Consider the following 12,123-nt stretch of genomic DNA (forward strand, 5'->3'; position numbering starts at 1 on the left):
CCCAGGCGCCGGGCGAGGCCGGCAGCAGAAAGGGCGACAGCAGGGACTGGGCCGGAGGGCTGTGGGCATCTGCAGGCAGCTCCCACTCCTAGGGCAGCTCGTACTGAGATCTGAATCGTTTCCACAGGCGACGAGACATGACGCCAGTCACGATCAGTGCCAACAGCGAGACCGTTGTCCCCGCAGCGATGGCGGGGCCCGCGCTGAACGACTCTGCAAAGACATGAGAAGGACGTATAATTGCAGGCAGACTCTGCCCACGCCAGCAAATACCCAGGGGTGAGCATAACACCCCCCAGCACTGAACATGGCACTAACACATCTCGCTGCAGCCCAAGCCCAAGCGATGGGGGGTAAGGGAGAGGGGGCTGCAGACCACCACTCACCATCCAAGACTGTCAGCTGCAGACTGACCACCTGGGAGCGGTGGCCGAGCAGGACACACTGGTAGTGGCCCTGGTGCCGGGGCTCAGTGCGGTCCAGCCACAGCGTGGAGCTGCTGCCCACCGCCTCCTCCCGGTACTGCGAGAGGGCCACCGGGGTCTGCAGCCAGCGGACCGTGGCGTTCCCAGCGCACTGTGCGCGGCACTCGATGCGCAGGGCCCTGCCCCGCGTCCCGTTGGGAGGCAGCGACCAGATCTGCAGGCTGCAGGCGGGCGCTGTCCCCACGGATGGTCCTGTCCCCTTCTCCGCCGGGGGAGAGCCCCAGCTGATGCTGTCCGCAGCCGTCCCCTGCACCTCAGCTGGGAGGCTCACGGTGCTGGAGCCAGGAAGCATGGTGGTGGCCAGACGTCCCGTGGGACTGCCTGCAACGAGGTCACGGGGAGCAGGGCGCTCTGTGGAGGGGGGTTTGGTGGCAGCAGCTGGCTCCAGGATGGTCTCAGCATCGGGCTCCTGCAGTGTGGTGGTCAGGGCTGTGGTGGGATCATGTGTGGGGACACTCGGCTCTGGGGGCAGTGCCGTAGTGGTCACGGGCCCGGCTGTGCTGGGGCTCCCCGTCGTAGCTGCCGCTGTCCGGGGGCTCCCTGTGGAGGTGGCCATGGCCACAGGCTGCTCCGTCACAGCTGCGAACACAGCAGGTCATGGGTGGCCTCGCCGCGGCTCAGAGCCAGAACGGGGCCTCTCTGGCACATGTTATCCCCATGGGGTGACAGCTCCCTCCGCACACACCACCCCACGAATGCAGCCAGCCCTGGGCAGGGAGAGGCAGCGAGCAGGAGCAAACAGGCACTGCTGACACAGCAGCAGGGATGGGGACAGGGATGGGGACGGGAGATTTACAGAGCAGTGCAGAAATGGGGGCTGCTCCCATTCCAGCAAAGCTATTTCAAGCAGCGCAGGGCAACGGGGGGTCAGCTCAGCGGATGGGGCAACGTGCGAACCTGGGTCCCAGCTTCACCCCGGCACTCACCCCCAGTGCTCACGATCACAGATGCCACCCGGGTGAAGGTCTCCTGCCCGATGCTCAGCGTCACCTGGCACCTGAATTCCATCCCTTCTCCCACCTCCTTCCCGGCCACCAGCAGCGTGGACACGATGTCAAACAGCTCCTCGTCGGTCTCCATGACATCGAAGTCTGCCTCCTTCAGCGCTTGGTCCCCCCGGTACCAGGTGAGCACCAGCCCCATGAGCGGGTACACCTGCTGGGCCAAGCAGCGCAGGCTGGCAGGCTGCTCCGGCTCCAGGGTGGGGGGGTCCACCTCCAGCTGCAGCGTCTCCGGGAAGGCTGAGAGAGGAATTGCAGTGTCAAGCGGTGATTTTTGGCACCGCCGCTCATGAGGAAGCGGGCTGCCTCAGGGGATGCAGGACTTTGCTGGGGAGGTAGCGAGGGACAGGCTGGGGGATGCTTACCGTAGACCTTCAAGTCGACAGCGTGCTGGTAGCGCTGCCCATGGCAGGTCCCCTGGCAGATCTTGGTGCCCCCTGTGGCCACCACGGCGCTGCTGACATGCAGGATGCTGTGGGTGGGGAAGGAGGTGATGCTCCCCAGGTTGGTGTCCAGCCCCTTCCACTGCACCGTACCCCCCGTGCAGGCCAGGGAGCAGTTCAGCTGTGCCGAGCCCCCATACCGCACCACCGGCTCCCGCGGCACCACCGCCAGCTTGTCGGCCGGTCGCCCTGGGTGGAGGAAGGAGGAAGCCATGGGGTTTAGGGAAGGGGACAATCACCAGAACCCAGTCGTTTACAAGGCAAACAGCGCACTGGTTCCCCTGTTTGCTGAGAAGCGGATGGTCACACTCAGGCGCTGCACAAGCTGCTTCCCCATCACGGCGGGGCTGCTCGTTAGCGACAGCTCATTAGGGGCGGCCGAGGCTTCCTGCGCAGTGCCGCTGTTCTGGGGCAGCTGCTCACCGCCACCAGGCATCGGGAGTGCCGCAGAGCCGACACGCCTGTGGCGATTGCCAGCCCGGGTCTGCCCCAGCATAGGCATTGCCACTTGATCCATCTCTGTTTACCACTGAGATTCTCCAGCCATTTCTCGGGGAAATGAGCCCAAACACCCCTTCCCCCCCCAGTTCTCATCCTTCACCTGCATCGCTGCTCTCCTGTCAGCGGGACAGCGAACCCAGGCCAGGCACACGCTTGTCGCTCGCGTGGCGGTGCGCTCCGTGGCTCTGAGCGCTGGGCTGCAGTGCCGGGACGAGGAGCGCTGTAGCAGCGACACACATGGGACATGGCGGCCGTCGGGGCTGAACAGCGGGGAGACCCTGGGGCCATGTTGGCCCATGGTGCCATGTGGTAAAGCGAAGAGAGCAGCAGGCAGGGCCGGGCAGCACGGTGGGTTAAGGGATCGGGATGGCACTTGGCCCCCGCAGCACTCACCACTGCAGCCCCACAGCAAGCTGAGGAGGAGGAGAGGAGCTGGCTCCATCGCCCGCAGAGCCAGCGGCGGGGCAGGGTAGCAGCAAGGGCTGGTTTTCCTTCCTTCCCTCCTTCCAGAGAGTGAACGCAGCCGTCCGGGGCTGTCTCCTTCTGGTCGCCAGCCCTGTCCTCAGCCCTTCTTAAGCTCTGCAGGAACCGCCCCCACAAGCACCGGCCCCGGGGCTGCCGCGACTTTCCAGCCCGAGGGGTATTTCCAGAGGGAGGTTTCTGATTTTCTTCCAAGTTCAGCTCTTGCACAACACCCAGCTTCGCAGCTGAAGGCTGTGCCGGCAGCCCTAAATCTGGGAGAGCCCTTGGTCCAAAGGGTCCCCACATGGCTGCAGGGGCCCCCATCACCCCCACTGGGCAGCCCTGCGCAGGCACCTGCACCCCAAGACGTGGCCGAGATCCCGTCCCTTCCCCAGTTCTCACCAGGCTCCACCGTTCACCCCAGAGCGCCTGGCAAAACAGCCATTTTCATGCCCCAAGCACCAACAGCTGAAATGAACCATCGTGGGGCTGGCTGGGGATGCCTGCTTGTCAGAGGGGCTGTCTCAGCCCCCCTGCCCCAATAGCGGGGCCAGGGCCCGTGTTTAACATCACCGGCAAGCACGGCTGCCTGCGGCTGGCACACGGGGCGGAGGGAGGGTAGCCTGGGGCTTCAGTGTCTGCCCAGGGCACATCCCACCAGGACCCCTGGGGGAACGTGGCCTTGGGAGCGGGCAGTCCCCATCCCAGCCTGGGCAGTGGCACAAGGGCACACGGGAGGAACCCGGCCCGAGCCCTGACTGCCCCAAAACGTGGGGTTTGGAAAGGCGCATCCCCAGGGCAGAGGGAGGAGGTGTCCAGCCCCAGGCTTGCGTGCTGCTCATCAGGGCTGCAAACACCATTTACTCCCAGAACAGGGTGTTCTCAAGGATGAAAGTAGGTGTTCCTGGGAGTGTTGGTTTTATGGTATAGAAGGAGAAAGTGCTACCACGTGGAAGACGTTGATTACCCCGCATTATCTAGCCCCAAGACCCTGGCACAGCCTCAGTGCCTGTCCTCTGTCTCATGGCAGGTCTGGCATCGCTTCCTCGCTCCTACCCAGCTCCCTGGGAAGAGAGGGGCCTGGTTTTGCCCCATCCCATCCCACTGGGCTGCGGCCCGGGCCAGGGAAGGTGCTGAAGGGCTGAGGGAGGGGATGTGCCCAGCCCTGCACCTCCTGTCGCAGAAGGTGGAAAGTCGGCGCAGGACCCGGCCGTTTCCCATCTGGGAACTCTCCGGAGAGGCAGCTCCAGGCACTGGGCGCGTCGCGCATCCTTTCGGGAGGCCGGGGAATTAATCCTATGACGGTCCAGGAGGCCTCCAAGCAAGGGAAGTGCTCTGTAAACAGCCGCCATCAAATATGCACATTCAGCCGAAGCCGAGTGATTAATGGCTCTGGGGTTTTTGTTCCTTCCATCCTGTGTTAACAGAGCCACTTCCCGGAGTTTCCAGCAGCCACCGGCGCCCCCAGCCCAGCCCTGGTGTGGGACAAGCCACGGCCACTGCTGCTCCCTGCGCCGGCCAGGCTTTTCCCAGCAGCGAGCCCAGGACACTAAGGACACGCACGCAATGCCAGGGTTTCACCTCCCCTCCCGCTCCCACAGCCCGGATCCGGGGTGCCCGCTTGGATGCACAAGGCCACCCCACCGGTCCCTCCATGGGTGATGGGTGAGCGAAGGCCCCAGGCGAGCCCCGGGAGGGAACAGTCAGGGCTGCACAGGCTGCACACCCACAGTGGTTTGCAGAGAGGGTAAGCACCAAGCGATGAGTTACTTCATTAGGGGAAGGATTACTTCATAACGTCACCAAGTAAGAGTTTAAAGAAGGGAAATACCATCCTCACAGACCATTCTCACTGCTACAGGATTTTGGGGCAGGAGGGGCATAACAGAGGCAGTTAAAAAAATAAATTTTCCAAGATCTGGAAGCCGCCACCCTTGGCTGGGGTCTGGTGCAGCTTTCAGCTAGGGCTCCTGCAATGATGGACCAACACCGACAGGTCCCGGGGGGATCGGTCCTGGCCTTTCGGCCCGCCGGCTGCACTGGCTGCCAGGTCCATGCCTGGTGCTGGGGGCTGTGGAGCTGCACAGCCTCCACCTGCAAGCAGGGGGCAAAGCGGCCACTGCCGTCAGGGACTGGACTGACATTCCCGTGAGAGGCAACTCTCCACGAGCCCTCGGCATCACACCCCAAGCCCCCAGGTGCCCCTCAAAGTGATGCTTCAGGTGAGAAAAGAAAAACCCCATAAATCAGCATCCGAACCAGAGTTGAGCAATTATGGAGCAGGCCTTTCTTTTAAAAAAGAAGTTTCCTGGACCTGTCATCAGGAGATTAATAGCTACCAGAAAGTCCATCATCTCGTGATGCACTTCCTCTGGTTCGGGGCTTGCAGAGCACTTGATGCTGCGAGCGCCTGGGAGCTGCCCTGGCCTCCGCCACATGGGCAGATGGGCAAGATGGATCGCAGAGGAAATCAGAGTTACGGAAACCTGATAAACCTCCAGACTCCACGAGGGCCGGCTCTAACGGCACGGTAATCGATCCAGGGAGAGGTCAGGGGACTCGTCCAAGCTCAGAGTAATGTAGCAGCGGGCCCCCAAGGCAGCTCTCGCAGGTTTGGCCCCGAGCTCCCCCTCGCCCCCCATGCAGCAACCCACCGCAGTTCCCGCTCCACCACCTACTTGGGGTCTTTCCTTTAATAGACTCGGAGGATCTTCCCTCCATCCCGGAGGCGCGCACAGGCAGCTCCTCCTGCCCCGAATACGGCAAAGAAAGATCAACAGGTTACAGACACAGGGCGGAAAGAGCAAGCTTAGACACCAGGACAGTTTTCCACCCAACAGGAAACCTTTCGGGTCAGAGCGAAGGGAACGATGGTTTTCAAGAAACAGAAGCCCGAACACTTTTCCTGGAAGCCGGTTGTGCTTCCTCCTGAGGGGCAGGAGCAGGGGGCTCTCACTGGGCAATGCTCGGTCCAGAGGCATTCCTCAGGAAACAAAACAGTTCAGCGGGGAGAGACAAATCGCAGAGGGATGAGTCCTGGCCCCCGGCACAGGATGCCCCCGCGCCACCGCCTCAGCGCCGGAGCCCCTCGGGCTGGGGTGTAGCCCCAGGCTGTCATCACCAGCACTCGCTAACGCCCGATATCAGAAGAGACAGGGCTGGAGTAGGTGCTAATGAGGTCGACTGGAACAAGATTAAGGTTTTCTGCATGGTGCAAAACACGGGAATCCCACCCTGGGGAGGCTCATCCCACAGACCTGCTCTGCCCCTCGCCCGGTGGCACGGCTGCACTGTCCCCATCGCAGCAATGCTGGGCTGCGCACGCCATCCAAACGACCACCGCATCGAGGAGAGGACGGCCAACAACATACTGTATTGAAATACCTTCCCTTTTTTCCTCCAGTAATGCAAAGTGAGACAAGCTGAGGGTTCTTTCTCAAATAAAGATGAAAAAAAATAAAACTAAGCTCAGGTCCAGAGGAAATAAATACAAAAGGCAACATACTGTATAATAGATGGCTTGTGTTTCCAGCTCATTACAGGATATCTGCCATCAAACACCAGATCCCATTCAAGAGCTGACTTGGATGTGTTTATACTTCTTGCGATTATATTGTTCACTTAGTACCATCCTCAAACACCAGAAGTGTTTAAATGAGTTTGATGAAGATCTAAATTAAGCCTGGCTGGAAACAAAGACAACAGAGTCTGGGATGTTAAAACCAGCCCCAGGAGGAGGCTCCTGTGGGGCAGGCGCTGGTGTGGGGAGGCAGCAGCCAGGGACCTGGCGCAGGGACCTGCTCCACCACCTGGAGCTAGGGATGGGGGCAGGCAGCCCCGTCCCAGCTCACACAAACCTGCCAGCAAGTCTTCACCTCCTGAAGGCGACAGCTACGGCACTGCGGCACTGGCCCACCACACACAGCAGACCGCTCGCTCCTCCAGAGTGTTTTGCTGCTCCCTACTTGGCCGGACATTGTAAATAGTGCCCTGCACAAACTGCCCAAAAACCGCTTCCTCTCAAGCGCTCGGCCCCCATCCAGTACGACGAGCAGCGGGGTCAGGGCTCAAAACGTTTTATGCCTGAGCACCGGAGAAGTTCGAGCTGTTGAGGTACTGTTATTTTAATACTCCAGTGGAAACCTGGATAGCTATTTTAGGATCACGGGTGAATGTGAATTGGTTCCAAGTACTTTTTGCTCTAGAATACTGTAGTTTTAAGGAATTGGTGGAAATAACTCAACAACTTGTGCCCATTCGAGACAGGAGGTCGATTTACAAGGCCTGATGCGTAGTCTCTCGTAACCACCTCTTCAGCACAGTTTACAAGGGTCGAGACATGCTGGGCAGAAGCACAGGGCAGGCTTGGAAAGCTGTCTTGTAACACAGGCGGGGGAGAAGGACGAGGACAGAGAACTTCAACACAACAGGAAAGCAGCAGTTTAATAACTAATCCATCAGAGGGAGAGATTAGCCAGTTCTAAACACAACCTGAACTGAAATAAATACATTTCATCGTTAGCTTAAAAAAAAAAAAAAAGATACAGAAATGCACGCAATAGTAAACTTTGAGAGAGCAGAGGTACTGCCATTCTTCAGTGAACGTGGGCTTGCCACGTGCCCACACATTTTGAAGATAATCAAAGATGTTAGCAGCCATTCAAGTGCAGAGAAAAGAATAAAAACCAGTGAAGTACAAAGTTACTATTTTGCAAAAGTAATGGCAAAAGAGAAAGCAATGGTTTAACACAGGTATTTTGATGCGACAAGATCAGTTTAAACTCACTTGAACTGCTGCCATTAATACTGGAACTGCAGAAGAAGGGCAATTAAGCCAATTTTTGCCTTATGTTTGGAGCATTGCTGTTACCGACCTGAATTATAAGTCACTGCAGACAAATTCTGGGAATAGTGATGTTAAATAGCCAGGCTCAGGCACTACACAGCAGATCAAGGGGATTTTAAGAAAAGGCTCTCTTAAAAAAGTTGCATTTTCATACAAAGTAACAAAAATTGGCAAAACTAGCTGAATGCTCCATACAGATTTTCCAGTCTCCACATGGGACGCTGCAGAATTACCAGCCCTTCAGAATGAGACATTCTTCATTCAGGTCCGGTAATTTCAGCTCCGTCACCGCTTGGCCCAAGTCCTCCTCTGTCACTTAAAGGCAGAACGGTGGGTGGGTCACGTCCCTACGCTGATGGGGAGGGGAGTTACCTGGGGCTGAGGCCCCCACCGAACCAGGTGAAAGGAACTCCAGAACGGTGGAAAGGAAATCCCTGCCTGCTCCCAGCACCAGGAACAAGCAACACCTCTGGGACAGGCGAGCAGCCCTGCCCCATGGGGCGTCCCTGTTCCCAGAGCAGGTCCACATGCCACGGGCGCCCGGGCTCGGGGCTACGCTGCGTCCCAGGGCCAGGCCCCGCGCCAGCAAGAGGCCCCTGCGCCGGCACAGCGAGGGACCGATGTACAAGTCACCTTCACGCTGATAACGGCGCTCGCAGCGTACCCTCTGCCGGTGCAGCCACCCGACGCTGTACTCCCCCGGCAGCCGAAGAAACCTCCGCTGCGGTGGAGCCTTTCAAACAGCCAGGCTGCAGCCCACCGACGCGGCAGTAACCTGCGGCATCACCTGGCCCCAAGCTCAGGGGCTGAAGAAGTGACCAAAACACTCCAGGTCCACTACTCACGCACCGGGGGATGTCGGCATCACTGGAAACTCGGGTATTGTGTCGTGACAGACGGGGACCGAGGAGGGAAGCTCGCCCAGTTAGTTCTGCTGTCCAAAGGGAAGGAGAGGCTGAGACGCCGCAGGCAGCAGCGGTGGTGAGAGGGAATGGGACTAGAAACACATTGGTTTCAATAAACTACTCAATAAAAGAAAGGACTTTAAAAAATATATCTCTATATTCTTTGTATCATATAAATTATGCTCGTCTTTTTGTAACGTTCCACTATATCCTACCCATGAAGCTCCGAGTGCCTCAGTGTGAACGAGGTAACGATTCGGTGTTTCATTTCACTTCATTTGTGTGCGAGGGACAAACCTACTTCAGTTCATTTTAATACAGTGTAAATAAATGCATCGCCAGATGTACTTGGCAAAGCTCCAGCCTAAAAAAGGCATTTTTGTGAGCAATACAGAGTTGGGATTGCTGCCTGGAAGTTTAAGTGACTGGATTTCCTTCAGGAAAGAAGTTTGCTGTGCACGTACGGTACAGACCATCCCAGTAACATCTGGGAATTCGGAGCATCACCACAATGAGCTTGGGAAAACTCGAGTCACCGCAGGTCACTGAGACTCTCTGCTAGCTCTGTTCTCCAGTCCTGCAATTAGATCCACATCAGCAAACCCTCAGTGTCTGAGGCGGCTGCCCTCTGCACGGACAATAATCTACTCTTACAGTTCTGATTACAGGATCTGGGTACCAGGCTGGATTAATGCGAAACAAACTGTGAATTATTTCACTTAAATGTCCACCTCCAATAACTAACAGGTCCAGAAAACTGGTAAACAGACATTCAGCTACTAGTTCAGCCCAGCCTAGGCAGGCAGTGGTTCCAAGCTCTTAATGTCTGACAGGCGTTTAAGAGACCTACACGAAATTGCAGCTCTCCATCTGTCCACAGCCAACATTAACAAGCCCTCACGCTGACAAGCGCACAGAAGAGGTCAGACGCTGAATACACCCTGGAGCTCACGTCCCCTCACACTCACGGAGCGGGGCGAGCTGTACTGCCAGGCCAGAGCAGGGACGGACAGTGCTCTCCCCTGCTTGTGCCGGTTGTGGGTCGGGGACTGAGCTCTCCAGGGTCATCCAGTTGGTGTTTTCCATTAAACCCAGAGGCAAATGGCATTTGCAGTCACTGCTGTGCAGGCACAGCATCAGCCACGATTACCCGTTTGCAAAGACCCAAGACATTAAGTGACAGTACTCCCTCCCTTTTGGCTTTTCTCCCCTAAGTTACCTGTCCCAAACCTACAGAGAAGGGATCCCAGCCAGAGAACGACGGCTGCTGCACATACCCCACTCTGAGACAGGACTATTTTTGGCCACTCTATCCTCAATTCCCTCAACAACTTTCTTAAGTGTTCCCAGTTTGGTCTTTACTTCCCCAGTGATTGCTCAATGCCATTACTTCTGATCTTACTCAAATGAGAACAATCGTTTCCTGCCCTTCGCCATATCTCTATGTATCTATAAACAACCAAGTGTTCTCTATACGTTTGTCTTAGCTTCTTTCGCAACACTCAAGTTCAAGTATCTGCTGCTCTTTCTAAACAGAGCTGAACCCTGCAGCAAAGGTTGCAATTTCATTTTTCAACAAAATGAAAGCCTTTATAGCAGGCTCAGAAATGCTACACAGAATCCAAACCTGTAGTTCAAATCAATTGCAGTCATCACCATCAGGATCTTTTGGACTAAAAAAAACAAGCTACAGTCATTATCTGGTTTTAATATCAGATGGCAAGAGCCTGGGGAAAAATCAACATGCTTTATAAAAGTGCTCAAGATAAGCAGCTATTTCTTTGACCTTTCTCTCAGGAAACCACGCTTTATCAAAGTGCTTAGCAGAGTTTAGTTGTTTCTCCAACCTCTCAGAGAACTGTATTTTCTAAACAACACTTACAGTTCCAGAAAGAGATTTCTGAAAAACCCTTCTACCTACTACCTATGGAGGTAGCGACAGACAAATGTTACATCGGTGTAACAAAAAAAGAAAAACCAAACAGAAATACAAACGTTGTTCACCATCTAAGCATTTGTAATTCATGTAGTTGCCCTTCTCTCATCTGCCCATTCTCCCTTGTCTCAGTTGCAACTTCGCTTCTTAATTTTTCTTATCTTCATCAGAACATCAAGTCAGTAGATTTTTTTTTTTTTTGTCTAAGTTTCACTTGGGCCAGAATGGGCAAATTCATCAGGTCCTCCAGCAGCGAGGATCTGCTGGCAGTTGACTACGCTATCTGTTCTTCATACAGGCACACACTTTTCACTTGGTGTTTCACAGCACAGGCTGCACATACGGCACAAGGCAGCTGTCAAGCCTCTCCCCGGGCCGAGGTTAGCCGACCGAGCCGCGGTGGGATCAGTAGCAAGTACCAATTATATAAGGGGATGGGGGCATGTAACAGATGCCTTGGTTTATTCTGGCTGGCAACTCAGTTCACATTAGAACAAAGACAATGCTAGCTCCTTAATTTTTCACTGGTGAGTTGGATATTTGGCAGGTCACACCATGAAGTTCAGTATTCACGTACAAGGGCAGGTTTGCTTTAAAGAACTTCCCCTTCACGTGGAGCAGTTCAGTATTTCCCCTCTCCATCAGCACCAGATGATACAATGCCGTTTTTGCACCAGCTGGCAATATTTGGCTTGAAGGGAAACCCTGTCCCTTCTCATTAGCTGTTAGTGGCACAGTCTGTTACCTCGCTTCTTCTCTCCCCCCACCCTCTCTCCCCAAACTCCAACTGGCTAAGTCCATCCTTGATCTGGAGTTGAGATGCAAGCCAGGTCCTTCTCTCCCAACCTCATACGCTGCTGTCCTCGAGCAGGGGCTCCTTGCCATCCGATCCTCCGGCCTGCGGGCTGTGGGTGTGGGTCTGGGCTCCGTTACTGTGCTTCTTGTGGCTGCCTGATCTCAGTGCAAGGTTGTGTTCTGGAATGAACAAGGCCACCAGGAGCGACAGCAGGACAGAACAAGCCCCAAACAGGAACGGAGGCCCTGGAATAATGCTGCTCTGTAGGGCGAAACAGAGGAACGATTAATGCTCAAGTGCAAGGGCATAAGAAGCCCAGCAAATGGAATGACAAAGCTGAACAGGTTACCTCATCTGTAGGGTTGGCCATGTTGGCTTTGGAGGCCTTACCCAATGTTTCCACCTCAGCCATTTCATTCAGCTCCACATGGAAGAGATAGAAGACAAAGCCATAGAGCGCCGGCCCCAGGCCATTACACAGACCCCGAATTCCAGTGATCATCCCCTGCACCACACCTGGGGACAGAGTGAGGAAAGGAAGACAGTCTTACAGCTTTCTGAAGAAACTTGATTTATTCAAGGACGCTGTCGTGGTTTAACCTCAGTCGGCAACTGAGCACCACGCAGCCGCTCGCTCACTCCCCCCACCCGGTGGGATGGGGGAGAGAACTGGAAGAGCACAAGTGAGAAAATTCGTGGGTTGAGATAAAAACAGTTTAATAATTGAAATAAAATGATAATAATAATA

The 12,123-nt window shown here is 55.7% G+C and overlaps 3 protein-coding genes across 3 annotated transcripts in view; all 3 read right to left on the reverse strand.

Moving 5' to 3' along the window:
* LOC103899432 overlaps positions 1-69 on the reverse strand; it is a 3,383-nt gene extending 3,314 nt beyond the window's left edge. Inside the window, exon 1 of the mRNA XM_019472219.1 lies at positions 48-69. Coding sequence (XP_019327764.1) covers positions 48-69 — 22 coding nt within the window. The remainder of the gene's footprint in view (positions 1-47) is intronic.
* A 19-nt stretch (positions 70-88) lies between these two features.
* MADCAM1 (mucosal vascular addressin cell adhesion molecule 1) lies at positions 89-2,872 on the reverse strand. Its single transcript, XM_019472220.1, has 6 exons — positions 2,824-2,872; positions 1,852-2,118; positions 1,412-1,726; positions 757-1,064; positions 387-684; positions 89-213 (listed from the first exon to the last, which is right to left on the reverse strand). The coding sequence occupies exons 1-6, from the start codon at positions 2,870-2,872 to the stop codon at positions 89-91; spliced, it is 1,362 nt and encodes a 453-aa protein (XP_019327765.1).
* Positions 2,873-7,311: 4,439 nt separating this feature from the next.
* Positions 7,312-12,123, reverse strand: part of LOC103899338 (hippocampus abundant transcript 1 protein) — a 12,107-nt gene continuing 7,295 nt past the window's right edge. The window contains exons 10-11 of the mRNA XM_009279802.1: positions 11,725-11,891; positions 7,312-11,636 (exon numbers count right to left, since the gene is read on the reverse strand). Coding sequence (XP_009278077.1) covers positions 11,427-11,636; positions 11,725-11,891 — 377 coding nt within the window. The 3' untranslated portion in view covers positions 7,312-11,426. The remainder of the gene's footprint in view (positions 11,637-11,724; positions 11,892-12,123) is intronic.

Source organism: Aptenodytes forsteri, unplaced genomic scaffold, assembly GCF_000699145.1.
Source record: "Aptenodytes forsteri isolate BGI_AS27 unplaced genomic scaffold, ASM69914v1 Scaffold147, whole genome shotgun sequence".
In the NCBI taxonomy this organism is placed as follows: Eukaryota; Metazoa; Chordata; class Aves; order Sphenisciformes; family Spheniscidae; genus Aptenodytes; species Aptenodytes forsteri.